Here is a 17,366-nt window from a genome sequence, read left to right as displayed (position 1 = left end):
TGCGAGCTAAACATAACAGTGTCTATTCGAGTCGTCAAGGCAAATGAATGAGATTAGGTTGAGGAGACGGGCACATGGGGGAAGAGAGGAAGGGATGACGAGCACAGCGATTTGGGTGGGCAGATGGTGCCGACATATGGGACTGTTAGGGGCAAAATAAATAAATAAAGACTCACACATAAATACTGAGATGAACTGTGAGTGCCACAAACTGTTGGCCAACTTAGCCAGCTGAGAGAGACCGCAAATGTTAAGGAGCTACCACTGAAATTGCTTGCAGATTTCTAAATAGACCACGACTGCTGAAAAACATGCACATTGACATTTGTCTAGGATGACAGTAGGCTTTAGAGATGTGAGCCTCTGAGCTCTAAGTAAGTATACATTACCCATGTGTGCATTACAACAATTAAGGGGGAAAGATACACATGCAGTGTATGATCGTTTTGTTGAACGTGGGTGCATCTGTGTGCCCTAAATATAGTCTGCAATTACAGGTTATAGATTGAAAGTTATTTCCGTCTCCGAGCTGAACTTTTCCCCTGCTGTCTGGTTCGTCTGCTGCCGTGTTTGCCCTTCCGCCACATTGCTATCTATACATTCGCCATCTCTTGTCTGCCTCCGGCTCAACCTCAAAGCCTGTGGCTCAGTTGGAGAGACAGCCAGGTTGAGAGAGGTGATATCCTCCAGCAAACAAACGGCTGCTTTGTACAACATGTTCTCTGCCCATATCAAGTGCACGCTCCCCGCCTAGCACCAGTCAAGATCTGCTTCCCGGCACAGACAGGCGAGTGGAGGATTATCAAAACACTAACACTGTACAGTCCTTGGTGTATACATGCCACATCGATGTCCGTTCCTGTCCTTGTATGTGCTTAGGTACCCATGCTGTACATAAGGTAAATACATAAATGTATAGATGATACATTCCATATGTGACCACCATATTTAATTGACGCGCACCAGCTGGCTTTGCTTCACAGCATCACAGCATCGCAGCCTCTCCAAACAGCATCTGTGCACCAGAACAGCATGTTGTTATGACCGAAGGCTGTTTATAATGAAAACGGTCAAGTCTCTGCATAGCTGAAATGTAAACAACCAATGGACATCATGTATTTCCTTGTCAGTTTGAAAGAGCAGGAATAGCTGACTGACGCTTTAAAAAATAGACAGACTTTCTGCTCAATGATGCTCCTGGCTGGTTAAGACGGAATCAGTTACTATAGACAGAAATAATCAGTTATTATAACTGGAGCGTTCTTGTTTTGTTGCTTGCGTCACATTAACTATCTTGGTAAGCTTGTGTGTTTGTGTGTCAAAGCCTCTGTGTGCGCTCCCCACTGTGCGTGACTGCAAACATATTACCTTATCCCCGGCAAACACATTTGGATGTTTTCCACATTCCACCAAGTTTGAGTATATCTTTGCTTGATAGACATCACCGCCATCTTGCCACTTTATATTCTGTTTGGCTGTCTGATTTCGAACGTCTGTGAATTTAATTTGATTGCAGCTGTAATCTGCCGGCTAGTTAATTGACTTTGCCGAGCTTTGTTCCTCTTCTACCCTGACGGAAAGGGGTAGTTTGATAAGTTACAAAATGTCCAACACACTCCTGTGAACCTGCGGTCCCACTGTGTGCTTCGGTCACTGGAGCGTACGCCTCTTGATAACTAGATAACCTATAATGTAATCTCGAGGGGGAATCTGAGCTGACCAGAATTTTCTGTCATCCCCCTTGTCGTCACAGTGGACAGGGAGGCCCACTGTGATGACAAATTCAAATCTTATATGAAAGTCATTTGCTCTGTCGAAGATTAATCTGTCAAATCTGGCTCTTAAAAATGACGCGAGATTAATCTGAATCAGCGAATACAATCTAGAGGAAATGAATGCCACAGAATCAACCAAACAATGCAACACTTCAATCTCCACTTAATGTCAATTTACTCACTTATTTGGAGATGTTAACCATTTCACACAGTCTTCATCCACATACACTCTTTGCTCACTTATCATGGAGAAGTCTTAAAAGTGCTCAGAATAATAATACAGACAATACTGAGCAAAATGTATCTGCTGATGAAGACCATGTGACAGGCTCAAAAGCTCATCACACACTTTTACGTAAGTATAAAGCGTTCACTGCCTACACAAAGTGTCACCCGCTGTCAAGATATTCAATAAATTGTCCCAACGATATCCTGTCCAGGTAACACTTCATGGTAATATTCAAGCAACTCAAAGCACTTGCTTATAATTATATATTGAAAAAGCAAATGCTGACTTGAAGCATGAGACCAGATGTGTTAGAACTTAATATTTAACCAAAATCATGATCTTTTCTTCAGTGTGTGAGTGTCCAGAACCTAACAACATGTGTGGTGCTTCATACAGTATGCCGTAGCTCCAGTGCTGACCTTACCCACCATGGCATCGTCAAAAAAAAAAACTCACCAATGAAAGCCATCCATTTACTCCAAAGTTAATGATATATTATTGTATTTTTAGGATACCGAGTTGCATTTGTTCATTAATTCTGTCGTGGATAGAAGATATGGGCTATTCAAACATAATGGCCTAGTAGTGAAAGTGCAATGAGACCATGACCTGGTAGAGTACCAAACCCAGGGTTAATGGTCCTGAGCATGTTTGACTTTGTTATTGACAAAAAGAGTAATCACTATGTGGGTTAATGGTTAAAACAGCATGATCAATTGTGCTGGTTTACATTTTGTAGTTCACTACATAATCCACATACATCAATATCAACGAGTCAGTGGCCTATATAGACAAATGAGAGAAAAACCCATTCGGTTAACAAAAAGGCTTCAGGGTCACTGGTGTCACAATAAATTCAGCCTAATGTTTACAGTTCAGAATTGCAAATTAAACATCTAACATATAAGTCAAAGTAAACATCGAAGAGGACCGCAAAACAAGGGATTTCCAGGGAGCAGTTCCAAGTGATGTTACTTGTGAATTCTTAGCAACTCAGAGAGAATGGTGTTTGTTGTCATTGACTAGTTTGATTAACACAAACACAGGGAACTTCATTAGACTGTTTTCAGTTCATTAATGAAATTAATCTGAATGGGCATGAGCACACACAAGATAAACATCAAGGCACACACACTGACAGACATGCTTTACTGCGCTGCACACTCTCACACGCACTCATCAGAATCATTCAGAGTAACTTACGGGTTGCCATAGTCCCAGACAACGCACTGTGGATCTGATGTACCCTGTAAAATACAGAAGAAGAAGAGGGGGGGGGGGGATAAGCTGTTATTGCCAGTCGAGAGAATGAGTGAGAGATGGAGGCAGAGCGAAGACAGAATAGCAAGTTGCCAGAGGAGAAAGAGTGATGCTGCATGGGCGATGGAGAGAGGTAAACAAACAATGAAAGAGACCGATTGAGACGGACGGTGGAGGGGGGGATAGCTGCTGCTGCAAAAAGAAGGAGGTTTATGAGCAATGAATTGAAGGAATTGAGAGACAAAAGAAGAAGGCATTTCATGGACAATATTACACAGCAAGTTGGGGTCATAAACATAACATAACGACCAGCAGTGGAAAATCATTTGAATTATTTACTTAAGTACAACCACAGTGAGAAGTAGTAAAGTAAAAGTAAACAACTACGACGCAGTAAAATGTACTTCAGTACAACACATACTTATTGTGAAGAACTGGACCTTTCGGAATGTGTTAAGATTCACCTAAGTCAAATAAAGTACTTAATACATTCTGTATTTCTAAACATCCTCGTGTGTATGTATTTTTAAAACACATAAAATAAAGTCGCACAACCCGTCACAGCAGTCTGAATGCTGGTGATTTGCTATCCAGCTCACTCTTAATCTATCTACTCGCTGGAGTCAAAAGTCAATGGTTGGGGGTGTCGAGAGGCAGGTGAATCATCTGGTGATCAAAGCTCAGTCACACATGGTGGAGAAGGAAGACTCCCTATGACTCAATCAGTGAATCAATCACGGGATCAATATCTTTAACTGACTCATCACAACTTGTTCCACTGGCGATCCTCAGTGGTCTCTGCATTGATTGCCTTTAAAGAATTGTCTGTGCCCTTTTAACCTGCACGCCTCATTTGGTAAGGATTGGATTGAAATTGGTTTTAGTTAAACTTTCTTGGTTGCTGGTCTGGATCATTACTGAATCAAAAGCATTACAAGTATAGCTATCCAATACCTTTTCTCTGCGCTTTACAGTAAGACTGATCTGAGTGATCTGTAACTAGATCAGATACCATTCTTCCACTGATGCAGAGGAAAATGGATCCCTCTCTGTACTAGTCTGTTGGTCCATCCTGAGTCCTACATTAAGCCCTTTGCCTTTGAGCTCCCTCTTATGGTACAGGATATTATAGCAGTAATTCCACAGTCACACTGTTCTGTTCAGGAAAAAAAGTCCCCTATAAGTAGAGAAAAAAATCACCTCTTCTTGAGTGAAGGTTACATTTTTTTCCCCCCAATATCAACAGCATTTTAAATAACCAAAAAGGGAGAGGAGGAGGTGATGCACATTCAGGTCTACACTACGAGGATTTATTTCTCTAAAGGCAAGGTCACCCCTCCTTCCCTGAATAGTTCATGACTGATCTCCCATGAATCCGTGAATCCTGGGGTCTCTGCATGGCTGAAATTAAGAGGAAGGGATGATGCAAGGTTTATGTACACAGGATCAGAGGCTAGGCGACACAGATTGATGGATGACAGAGCTTTGTTCTGCCTCCCGCGCCGACCGCCGCCACCAAAAGATGTCCCTGGGCGTGCATTAGCGTGGCGGGCTCTGTTAGCATTCAACTATCAATCAGCACGCATCATGCCTGACTGTATGCTGCAGCGGGAGTGACACCTGTGTACTCCCACAATGTCTGCCTCCTCTTTAGGGACGATTCGTTGCACAATGACAGCACCTGCTCTACTGATGCTCCTCAAAGGGAGTTACGTGTGTCTGATTCTAACAGCTGCATTTATGGACAGTAATAATGGCGAAAACCTTAACAGCTCTCCTGCTTTTTTGTAAAGGAAGATCCATTTTCTTCAACGTATTCACAAAGTGGTCTACCATTTGGCGGTAAATTGCTTAATGCATATTGGCTGTGAAAATGGTCGGCTAATCAGATGAAATTAGATACTGCAACAGGCCACACTGGTCTTAAACGCCCTTCTACTTTATATCAGGTATTACAGATTCAGAAAATAAAATGGAGTAATGTCGATTATGCTTTTTGACTGATGAAAGTAAACTAGATTAGAGTGAAATTACCCGAAAGGTTTATGGCTGATGTTCTAAAACCAGAGCTGCCTTGCAGAAATGAAACGGCTAACTGAAGGACAGCTAGAGGAGGGGGAGTGGGTCTACTGGTCTACTGTAAGGACATGGAGTTTTCATAGCCTCCTGCATACACACACACACACACATGCACACTTTGACAACGGAAATATGTGAGGAGTCTGGAGCAGATGTCCTCTCAGTGAAGACATGACCGTGCAGACCCTACAGAACACCCCCCTTTGAGAGGGAAGCCTGGGGCAGCTGTTGCCCCGGCACTGCTGCAGTAGGTGTTTCTACAACTGCCAAGGTCGACATCTACAGCACTGCAGCTGAAGACCATGACAGGAGACTCTGCTCTCCCTTTCATTCCCTTGCCTTCGCTGGTTCCCATCAGCATTTTCTGCCGAATAAAGTTCAGGCCGGGCTGAGAAATGATTGACTTATGTTAACACTGCCTTTGAATTCAAATATTTGTGTGTGCACTTACAGTAGTTTCACCAACTGTAACTTTGCAGTTTAGATGGTTATATCTTGAATGGAGATAATGTATAATGTTTTAAAGGGATAGTTATACATCTTTTTTTGTTACTTTCTGTCCCTCCAAGAGTTAGAAGAAATGACCGATACCTCTAATACCCTTCCATTAAATAAGAAACTACAGCCAGCAGCCTATTGTCTTAGCCTAGCATAAAGACTGAGGAATAACCTTTACCTTTAGAGGTACTGTACACGGATTGTATTACCTGCAGGCAGAGCCAGCTAGCCAACAGCCGGCTAGCTGGCTAAAAAACATAATTTTCCTGCAATTTATTTTGCTTTTAGGAGTTGCTAAAACCCTAATTAACATCCAGCAATCATGTAAATGAGTACTGGTTGCATTTCAAATTAAACCAAATGAATATTGTGCTAACCACTTTTCCACTGCAATATAATTTCATTTGTTATATGGAAGAGATATATCGCAATTTTCGAATGTAGTATTAATTCATTTTCTATATCACATCCTCTCTTGAGGTTGGTTATGCTGTAGATTAACTTCTTCCTTGTATTTGAGACATTATTTATAGCCTTTATTATAAAATGGGGATATGGAGTGTAAAAGATGTGATCATTTTCCAGGCTGGACGCCTTTAATGAAACACACTATTCAGGTGCTTTATGGTAAATAATAGGACTGAGCATGTCTGGTACTTGACCCATACAAAAACATTGAAAGTCAGGATATCTCAGCCTCTGCTGCATCCAATGTCACCATCTTTTTTATCTCTTGTGAATCTCCAAAATGTTGGGAAGTATAATGCTAAATAATGTCCCTTTAAGCACTTTTCTGAGGTATGCATATGTGCATCCCAGCCCAGTACTGTACTGTGTGAGACAAGTGTCGGTCCTCAGCGGGTGCCTCGGGTTATCAGTCCAGAGCAGCATGCTTGGATCAGTATTAAGACATCATCCTCTAGACAGCGGGTGTGAAACCTGCAGTACCACTGCTTTGCCAAAAGTGTTAAAAAGCTGAATAATAGGGAGATAAAAGATAGAGGCGTATAAAGGAAATGCCATAATTAAGTAATTAATCAGTGGTTTAAAGCAGGGAGTTGGAGTGGCGGGGGATAAAGAATGAATACAAAGTCTTTATAATGAAACATTCGGCAATCATTTTGACCCTCAGGTCCTGGTTGACACAGCAAGAAACTGATTTCATTGGAAGATTTTACTGTGTGTGTTTTCGTCGTCTGGAGAAACATTAAATATTCAACATTATTTTCAAAACTGTGCCCACCTTTGCACAGAAGAATGGCTAATGAATCCTACATCTCATTGAGGTCATGAAGAGTGCCTCTCATTAAACTTGCACTTAGTCCTTTTCACTGACGACACCACACGAGTCGTTTATAAGAACACACTCCACTGTAATATAAACTGAATAGGCACCAGGAGACGCTACGATATAAGGAAGTCAAAAAAGGTCTGCATTTACTCAGGCAATTCAACCAGCACCATGGCACTTTATAGCATGCAGCACTTTCTCTTTATTCTGAACTCAGGAAACATGGGCCAGCTGGGAAGAAAGGAATCCTTTAAGGCCTTGGATAAAAAATGTTTTTTCAGCCAAGGTTGCTTAATAGACAAATAAAAAAAAATTGCAAGCCAATTCTTTAGGAAGTGCCTTATATGGACTAACTTACTATGTTGGCTGCAATACTTTGATGTTAATGAGAAAATAAGTGTAATTTTTCTGGTGGTTGGGGAAGTTTAGAGGATGAAAGTGAAAAATCTGCACTCTCACATACACTTTCTTGAAATGATCTAGATCTTGAAGAGCCATGACCAGCCACCGTTTTGTATTGCTTGAAAACTTCTAAAGCAGTGTGGCTCTTATGGCTGGGGAAAATGAGAGATACATTTAAAAGAGAGGAAAGAACTTACATTCAAAAGTGGTGACAGCTCCACCACCACCATGGGCTTGCTGGGTTCAGGTTCTGGCCGTATTGTCACTGTAAGGATCTTGGAGTTGATCACTGCAGGGGGGCTGCAAAGACACACACAGTCACATACCAAAGAGTGTTATTTTTTTAAGAACTGTACTGCGCATTCAACTTTGGCTCGAACAGTTGCTCTGAAAGTAAGTGACAAGAAAAGAAAAATACTGCTGAGTTGCTTTCCAATGCTGTTTGCCATACACACAAACACATGCATACATCTGAAGATACTCAGAAACAGACATACCAAGTAACCTGCTATGCTTTTGATGGTTTTTGAGTGCGTTTGCAAAAATATATACATAAATAAAATAAAAATAAGTAAATAAAAAAAACAGAGAAATAAAAGCCTAATGAGAAAGGGAGAAAGCCAGAGCTAGCGCCTAAGTAAAAATGGAACAATGGACCTATTGAAATTCAGCAGAGCTACAGGGAGAAAAGGGTTTTAACAGATCCAGCTCATCCACAACCAAGAGCACTGACCTGAAAAAAAGGGCCCAGGGCCAGCACAAACACCATATCACAGTGGCCTTTTGACAACCTCCTGATCTCCTCCTATCTTCTATTTTTGCAAGTTCTATACAAGTTTCAGAACCCATTAGGCCAGCACCCATTAGAAGCCCACTGTACACTTCCAAAAATACATTGACAATGCAAAAGAAAGGGAAAAACATCTAGGGAAATGTACTTTTTGGGAGATCCAAGACATTTGTCTGAAAACTAGGCAGACACAAGGAGAGGAGAGAAGCAATAGAGACATCATGAGAGAGAAAACAGATGTAGAATTGGAAGTTGGAATTAGACAGAGAGAATGAGCGACAGATGAAAGGGCACAGAAATAGAAAGGTACTGAGAAAAAAAATAAGGAGATTGAAAGTTGTTGGAGAAAGTATTGACAAAAAGAGATGCAGAAAGGTAAACGAAAGGACAGGGAAAGGAGTAGAAGGTGGGAAATGTTTGAAAAAAGTAAGAATATTTAGTCAGTTGACATGAAAAGTACTCACTTTGGTGCTGGTAAGATGACACCCAACGTCCTGTACAAGATGGCTCCGATTACATAGTACATTGTAGACTCTGACTCTGACTCTGACTCCGTCTCCGTCTCTGAAACACAGGACAAATTGTGACCAATCAGCCTAAATAGATGGCATGGTTTACCTAAATCATCTTCAAAATCAAGTATAAATCTGTCCATCAGTTAATTTATTCTTCTTCTACAGCCCTTGTATAAGTACAGCTAGAGATCTGTGGGAGGACTTTCTAAAGTCTTGTGGCAGATTAATGGCTCATTGCAGCAAATCAATATTTAAAATATCAATAAGAATATAACAAATTTGGTCGTATGTTGACTGGGAAGATATAGGAAATTACATTCAATATCAAAGCTGCGAATCTGACATTTAAATTAGAGGTTGGAGAGTGTTGGTATTTGTGATTGATTTTAATAACCTGCATTGATAAGTATGTCATTTGATGTAAATCAACTAAGTACAAATTCATCTATTAGTTGGTGAAGCAAACAAGCAGATATTTCATCTGTCTCTTTATCCCACAATTTCATCTTCATTAACTCTTGAGCTGTCGCTAACAAACGCTCTGTTGACTACATCAAAATAGGAAATGTGAGTTAATTGCAGCCCCTGATATGACAGCTACATATTCCATACTCAAACTTCTGAGTTGAAAATGTTCCACTTTATCAAGTGCAAGATCTTGGTTTCACACTCTGCGTGGGTGGAGGCACAATTTGTGTCAATTTATTTGCTTATTAGCAGCTCAACCATTACTCAGCAGAAGCATCATTTCTAAAACTAACTCCATTATTCGGAAAATTCTCTCAGTAAAGCCAAAAGTGTCCACACCCTCTTTAGACAACATCTTCATCTCTTTTTTTCACTCGTTTCAAATCCCCCTTCTTTCTTTCCTCCTCCTCAGTGCTTGCCCCTCGCATCCTCGCCTGTTGTTGTTGCCATTCTCCAACCCACTCTTCAAATTTTCCACAGCCCTGCATTCCAAAAGAAAAGGGGCTCCCAAGGAGACGTGGTGTCCCTCTGTAAATGTCACTTTGTCTCAAGTGAGGGAAGCCAAAGGAAGCAGGGAGGAAAAGTGGAAGGGGAAGAGTTCATGTTGAGAGACGCCACTCCCTCCTTTGCCCTTTCAGGCTGAGAGAAGCGACGGAGGAGCATTGGCACAGAGAGCGAGAGAGGAAGAGACAGAGGGGGCTGATGGTATCAGACGAACAGGGTGACTCATCCAAAATCTGTCTGTCTGCTGAAGAGGTAATACTCAAAGTGAGATAGCTATGCAAGACAGACGAGGAGCAAAAAAGGGAGAGACAAAAAGATCTCAACAGTGGGGGGGAAGCAATTGTGAGAATGTGAGAAGGCAAAAAACAGATCAAAGTCAGCATGAGAAAGCCTGTGAGTGTGATGGATCCTAATTGGACAGTGTCTGCAAAGGCATGCAAATGAGAAAGTCAGTGTATTGTGGGTAAATGGTAAATCACTGCATGATGGGGTGGCACTCCCACGCAAGAGGATGATTAATACCACAAAAGCACTCAATCACCAAATCCTAATTTCCCATGAACAGACTTTTTGTCACTCTGCGCCCGCTGAACAACTAAATGATTGGTGGTCAGCTGTAATCCAGCAAAATGGTAAACCACCAGTCACCAGCTGTGAACTTTAATGTGCCATTTGTCAGGAAAAGATATGTTTGGAGCTGATGCAAAGCCATGATCTATGGTTTTAATCAAAGATCGAAAGCTCCATCCAAACAGTTCCATCTGAGTTACTCTTTTCATTCTTTCCTGGCTTCTTTCCTCTCTATGTTTGCTTTATTTCACTTTTGTACATATCACAGACAATTTCAAGAAATGAGAGTACTGTGGAATATCATTACTTTCACACAGTTGAACAGACTGAGTGGGTAATGTGCGCAAGCTCAGAAAAATGAATTGACTACAATGCTACCTTTTGAGGGTCAGTGATTTCATGAATTGCCATAAAATACCCTATAGAACCTATTACTCAATACCAATACCATGTCTTTTACCAAACTGGTCAAGCTGTTGATTCTTAAATAAATAGAAAACACACCTACTTGTTTCGTTGCCGAAAGGTAAATGAGAAGATCAATAGACCTTGCATGTCTGTGTGTAATGTGTGGAGTTGGAACCAGGAGGTCATTAGCTTAGTTAGATAGGAAGCTGGTGTTAATGGTGTCTCCTTACAAAGTTCAAAAACATGCTTACCAACACCTCCATAGCTACACACCGTGTCTACTGCACAAACAGAAGGCGGGAACTTATATGTTTTAAGTATTTCTTGGATACCAAACGCTCGATACAGTGATTTCCTGTAGTCTTGTCCTGTCCTTGTGAAGTTGCCAAATTGTCACTCCAAGAATTCTGTTTGTGTATGGATTAATCAAATGAGCTACGTGTTGATTAGTAATTAGTTAGATGTACTGGAGGGTATAGCTTCGATTTAAAGAGAGCCAAGCTAGCTGTTTGGCTAGCTGCCCCAGCCACCAGTGTTTAAGCTGAGCTAAGCTATTTCACCCTTTGGGTGTCACTCCGTGCTTAATAGAGAGAACTGAAAGTGGCATCAATCGTCTCATCTCATCTTGGTCAAAAGAACAAATTGAACCTTACCCTAAAATGTCAAACTATTCCGATCAGATATACGACTTTTACGTCAGCAGCAATCCACAAGTTCCATGCTCACTGGTAATATTTTGAAAGTCAACACAGTTACAGTTAAAACTGCAAATAGGTTAGTCAGTCTCTAACACAGTATAGAGAGTAGAGTTCATGTGGTTCGTGCTCGAGTAATACTTCAAAGTTAACGGAGCATAACCGCATGCGTGTACCGGCAATGGTGTATTTGAAATATGAGGTCATTGTATGTTTGGATGTATGGGTGTGCATGACTGCAAGACAGTGAGAGTGTGTGAGTAAGAGAGACACAGCGGAGAGAGGGAGTTTGTCACTTCGAAAATCAGTGAAGAAGAGTCCCGGCCTCTGCCCAGTGAAGCGATTCATGAACCTATCAATTGGCTCTGTGCATGTGCAACTGTGTGCGCACGTGCACACACAAAAGTGCCAAAGGGCCTTTATGAACATAGTTAAGCTGTCCATCGGAGATAGGCTTTCATTATGGGGTAAATGAACCAATCAACCTGATAGCAATCAGCTGAAGATCCCAATGGACTGCCATGGGAAAAGGTATAGTTCCCACAAAGAGAACTAATGCCATAACAACAACAACATGTAGCTTGGATGAAACAATTTACCAAATAGCATATGCTAAAATGGCAATGGCATGTGCTGAATAGAATATCATATGAGTAAATAGCAGAGGACATTTTATGCAGCCGGTCACTTGTATTGAGCTACAAGCACAGCAGGAGACAAAACATTAACCACCACAAACAGGAAAATGAACAAACAAAATGAGATGGAGGAAAAAGCACAACAGTAGTAAAGTAAAACAGAAAGGCAGGATACATGTAGAAGAAGAAAAAAGACTACATTGCAATGCAGCAGCATTAAACACGGTCTAGCTTTTATACACCCTTTGTCTCCACTTGCAGCCTAACATTCATCCTTTGAGATATCTGAATTTGCTGTTCCATAAAATCTGGAAAAACAACCCACGGCAACACATAAACCCGTTCCATTTCATAAAAGTGAGATGAATGGTTAGATGGAAGAGGAGCACAATATAAGCATATTACATCGTGCGATATAAAGAGACAGAGAGAGTAAGTGAGCCGAGGTGAGGTGCCCGGAGGTTAGCGCAAAGGATGTCTTGAACGCCAATCAAAGAGAGTCTGCGTCTTCAGAGCAAGTCGGAGGTCAAAGACAGCTCTGCTCTCTCGGCCTGCAGCCTCTCTGAACTTTAATTTGGGCAAGGGGCAGGGTGCCAGACAGGATATCTGCCAGTGTAATTTCCAGTGGGTAGTGACCTTTGCCTTTGTCAGTAGTGGATCGCATCTGCCGCAGCAATTCTCTTATCAAATACAAACCACTTTCTTCCCACTCTTTTAAGTCCATTTGTCTCCCCTGAACAACCCCGCTCTCCGGCTTCCTGGTGTCTTCTTTCTCTTTATGCTCATCTCCACCGTCTGGTGGGTGTTTGGACAATCACTTTGCTTGTCTCTTGGCTTTACTTGAAACCACATGGAAAGAAATCCCCAGTAGTGAAGACTAACAGCAGTTAGCTTTGTTGTGTTGCTAAAAGCGAAGCGACATCCTCAAAAACTGTATGAGGACTTGATCCTTTCAAGGGGATGTGACATACTTCCTCACAGATGAAAGACCTGCATATTTTTGAGAAGCCCTCCAGGGCGTCTTTGCAGTCCAAATTCTTCTCAGCATTACCCTTCGACATCCTTGAGAAGCTTTCTATCTGCTTCCATGAGGACACCTCTCTGAGTGTGGAATTCACACTGGGATAACCTTTTGGTCTGACCTTGGCTGGTGAGAGGGTTGAGTGGGGTGACAACGGGTTCTCATACAGTATGTTACGATTCAAGACTGAGTGTGAGGATGACAACTAAAACAGAACCAAACCCTGGTTACAGGCTGAGTGCTCATATATGAATCAAAACAGACTTCTGGAACTCTACAAATCATCATCAGCTTCATTTTGTTACAGATGGTGAGATGTGTTTGTTGTGCCTTATTCTTCTATCAAACTTTTCTAGAAAAAACAAGATTTTGTGGTACAGATTGGTACCAAGCAGCTTAAAGTTTGGACAAACCCCGGGCAGTCTTATTTCTCTAACCTTCATTCGGGATGGTGAAGACCTCTTTAGGGATGTAGAGCTTGTCCTCTGCTGTTCTGGCCCAGTCCTTCATCCCTCTCCGGCCCTTCATGGGGAAGTTGATATCGCTGGAAACTGCTGACACCGGCTCTCGCTGGACGGTTATCACTGTACAAAAAAAGAGATACCACATAGACTCAGTGAGGTGCAAAGAACACTAACAATGATGAGGTAAGCAAAAAAACAATGAAAGCAACAGGCCAAAACATCTTAAAAAGTCCTGAAAGTCATGTTCAGAGTAAAAATTCAAACCGTGGTGAGACATCTTAAGAAATTAGTTTTTTTTGGAAGTGAGACTGCACTATATTATATGACATGTTAAAATGGATCATTTTGAAGTTATTTTAATATGACAGATAACTATCTTGGCTGAGCTTATATAAGGATAAAGAACAGTACAACTTTTAAACAACATTCTGACCATCCTATGAATTATCTGAATATGTGAATGTCTATAAACATTGATACTGGTGTCAATCTTGTATCTGACTTTGTCATGCCTTGCCATGTGGCAGCATTGTGTGACCCTTACTGAGGTTGTTGGTAACCACCAGGAAACTCTGGAAAGGCTTTTGTGCTTCTCCAATGAGGTGAATGAAATCTTCCACTATCCTCATTATCAAAGCAGCACCGGGAGCGACCTGTGGAGGGGGGGGGGGGTTAGCATCGATCACATCATCATAATTATCATCCATCACAAACTTTTTATGAGACATGTTTTACCGACTGAAAAATGCTCATTCATTGCATTATCTAGAATGTGTTCCATGGTGGTAAATTGTAACAAAGTGGGACATAATTTCATATTTGGTTACTCTTTTATTGTGTCCAGATGGCAAGTAAACACACCTTGAGGCAAGGGCATCAAGCTGGGTCACACACAAAAACGCACAAATGTGCACACATGCACTCAGTGTAATTAATGGGTAGCCATTGTATTTAGTAAACAGGTGTGTTTTTATGGCTAATGAAAATTTTATGTGGGATGTAGTCACACCTACCTTTCCACACAAATTAACATATAAAAAGTACTTGATAACCACACACCCACCCACACACACATTTAGGAAACTTGGTACAGTAGTAGGTGGCCACTGATTGTGGTAAAGAGATATATAGAGGCACACATACAGGGACACACATACACACACATAGAAGGCCTCACCTGGTGGGCGTCCTCCCATTTCTCTAGATTTTCCAAGTCCAACATGAGGCTGAGTACCTGGAAGAATTTCTAGACACGAGATGAAGGTGTTGTTAATGCAGCAGAGCCATTAGATTTTGGTATCTCTTTTAGTCTGCCTATGGCCAAATATTGGAAAACAAAAAATAATATCTGTCAACTGACTGACTGAGACAGGAGCATTTTCCACTCTTACTGGCAGTGAAAGGAGAAAAAACATTGCTAAAAAAAAAATCCAGTTTGAGGCCATAGCAACTGTGTAGCTGCAGTGGCTCATTGTTATGCAAACCCCATGCAGTAGAAAGTGGAGCTTCCACATTGAAAACAGTTTGGAGGTGTTGCAACTGTACCTGTGTGTGACAGTTTGTCTTTGACCACGGTTTCAGTATGATTTGTGACTTGAAGGGGGGCTCAGCTTACCTGCACGTCGTCGGTAGCTGGGATGTAGGTTGCTCTTTTGAAGGTGTCCGTCACATTTCGCAGGATCTCCGTGGAAAAGAGAAGGTCACCACTGTAGTAGCTCCTCCTCTGCAAGAGCTCCAGGAGAGTCCTTACGATCTGAGACATGCCCTCCCCAGCCAGGGTCCTCTGACCCTTCGCGAGATGCTCTCGTAACTACAATGTGCAGAGAGAGACAGACATTGAGAAAACTTGATGGTTTTCACCTCTGCTTGTGGAACTTACTGTATGTAGTACACGTGTTCTTATTCAAAATATGTAGCTGGCAAATGTCATAAACAGAAAGACCAAACAAAGCAAAGATCATGTTGTTATAAGAAATCAAAGGAAGGTTTTGGATGGGAGCTGAAAAGAGTGTTTCAAGACAGGAGTATATACAGAAGGTACATGTTTGGATTTTTGTGCTTGTGCTTAAAATAGGTGAGCAAAAAGAGGCCTAGCCGCACTCTCAGGCAGAAATTGGATCACTTCATTGGATCACTTCAGAGACAGAGATACAGAAAGCAAGACTGTGTGTATGTGAATTTCAGAGAGAGAGCGAGAGAGAGAGAGAGAGACTGAAAGAACTGAAGATAACAGCAATCACAGAAAATTAATTATTGACTCCTGGTGTTAATGAAAGGTGGGAACAGAAGCTAACAGTGCAATCAGCTTCGTCGCATACAATCCCTGACCCCCATCTCCCTCTGCCATCATCGAGGAGATGAGAGGGGTTGAAGTTCACAGAGCGGGAAAACAGTCTGGCTGATGAACACATTCATTAGCTACGTTCATTAATTGATAAAGTGTGAGCACAAAGCTCTGGAAAAGCTAATTAGAGATACCGTCAAGCCCCGAGTAAAGACACAGTGCTATTTTGAGTAAACCTTTTACAAAAGGAAGTTGAACAGAGGTACATAATGGGTGAAAAAAGGACAATGAAGACGGCACATAACTAACTTTAAAGAAAAAAACCTTCACTTTCTCATAAATTCACTAACGAGACAGACAAGTTTGATGAAGGTGAGTTATGATAGAAGGTGATACTGGCTCAAGTGATGGAAGAATATACACATCTTGTTTTTTCTTCTTGCTGAAGAGTTTCAGAGTATGTAGTATATGTGAAAAAAGGGAACTTACAGTTAAATGTAAATATCTATATTCAAGTGAGACGCATCTGGCGAAGCTCGGAGGACCCCAGAAAGCAACTCCATTATTGTCCAGCATGCAACGACGACTAGCAGATCCTAGACAAAGAGAGAAGCAGAGACAAATACTTTACATGGAATTCAACAAATTTAGAAAGGAAAGCGGTCTGGGAACACATAATCTATTACTGTAATATGTTGTCCAATAGTCACTGACTGTGATCAGGAAAGCCTTTCATTTATGGTCAATAAACCTGTTGTTGTGCCTAAGTACGATGTACATGATGGGGAATGGAGAAAGATTGTTGTACTTATTATAGAAATTCATATTACTGCCAAAAACATATGAACATCTTGCTTGGATTCGATAGACAAGAGTTATTCCCATTTATCACATGTAACATTAAGGTGTTTGGCAGCCCGCAAACTGGAAAAGGCTTCAAAAATACTTCAAAAAGACAAAACCTTTTCCCTGGCCAGGTAATTATGCACTTAGTGAAGTGTGGCTCTGCCTTTTAGTAAGAGGGTGACATAATGAAACTGTAGTTTAATGGTTATTCAAATTTAGTTAGTAATTGATTTACCTTAAATGTAATGTTCGTGAAGCTTAAATGTTTTTCTGGCAAGCTACCAAATTTATGCAGTCGTATTTTGATGTCAGAGCCCACACCATAGTTAAAAAGATGTAGAAAACATGGGGATATTACAGGTATTCTGAACCACATCTGCTCTTGTCTTGTGTGTAATGGAAATGAAGGCTATTTTTTTCTGCTTATGGAAGTATGAAAGGAAAGGTTTGGCAGCCAGCTGCTAGTAACTCCTTAGTTTAGATTAGCGTTGCTGTGATAACACACAAATAAGGTTTGACTACATTCAAGAAGGACATGTGTGCTACTAATTAAGGATTTGCAGGATATTACATGAGTTGGAAATATTATAATTACCGCCTCTGTACACCAAAGCTCAAAATAGTGATAC

The 17,366-nt window shown here is 41.2% G+C and overlaps 1 protein-coding gene across 22 annotated transcripts in view; it reads right to left on the bottom strand.

Annotated features, from left to right (window-relative positions):
- The window catches only part of adgrb2 (adhesion G protein-coupled receptor B2), a 191,960-nt gene that overhangs the window by 63,768 nt on the left and 110,826 nt on the right, over nt 1-17,366 (bottom strand). For all 22 annotated transcript variants that reach the window (XR_004213002.1, XR_004213003.1, XM_031854094.1 and 19 more), the window contains 8 exons: nt 16,381-16,487; nt 15,223-15,417; nt 14,785-14,853; nt 14,152-14,260; nt 13,581-13,727; nt 8,789-8,888; nt 7,732-7,834; nt 3,208-3,251 (listed from right to left, as the gene is read on the bottom strand). Coding sequence is in view for 20 of the 22 variants with exons in the window: in XM_031854094.1 (XP_031709954.1) it covers nt 3,208-3,251; nt 7,732-7,834; nt 8,789-8,888; nt 13,581-13,727; nt 14,152-14,260; nt 14,785-14,853; nt 15,223-15,417; nt 16,381-16,487 (874 nt within the window). In the remaining 2 variants the exon portion in view is untranslated. The remainder of the gene's footprint in view (nt 1-3,207; nt 3,252-7,731; nt 7,835-8,788; nt 8,889-13,580; nt 13,728-14,151; nt 14,261-14,784; nt 14,854-15,222; nt 15,418-16,380; nt 16,488-17,366) is intronic.

Source organism: Anarrhichthys ocellatus, unplaced genomic scaffold, assembly GCF_004355925.1.
Source record: "Anarrhichthys ocellatus isolate YVR2014 unplaced genomic scaffold, GSC_Weel_1.0 scaffold14, whole genome shotgun sequence".
In the NCBI taxonomy this organism is placed as follows: domain Eukaryota; kingdom Metazoa; phylum Chordata; class Actinopteri; order Perciformes; family Anarhichadidae; genus Anarrhichthys; species Anarrhichthys ocellatus.
This window is presented reverse-complemented; position numbering and strand designations above follow the sequence as displayed.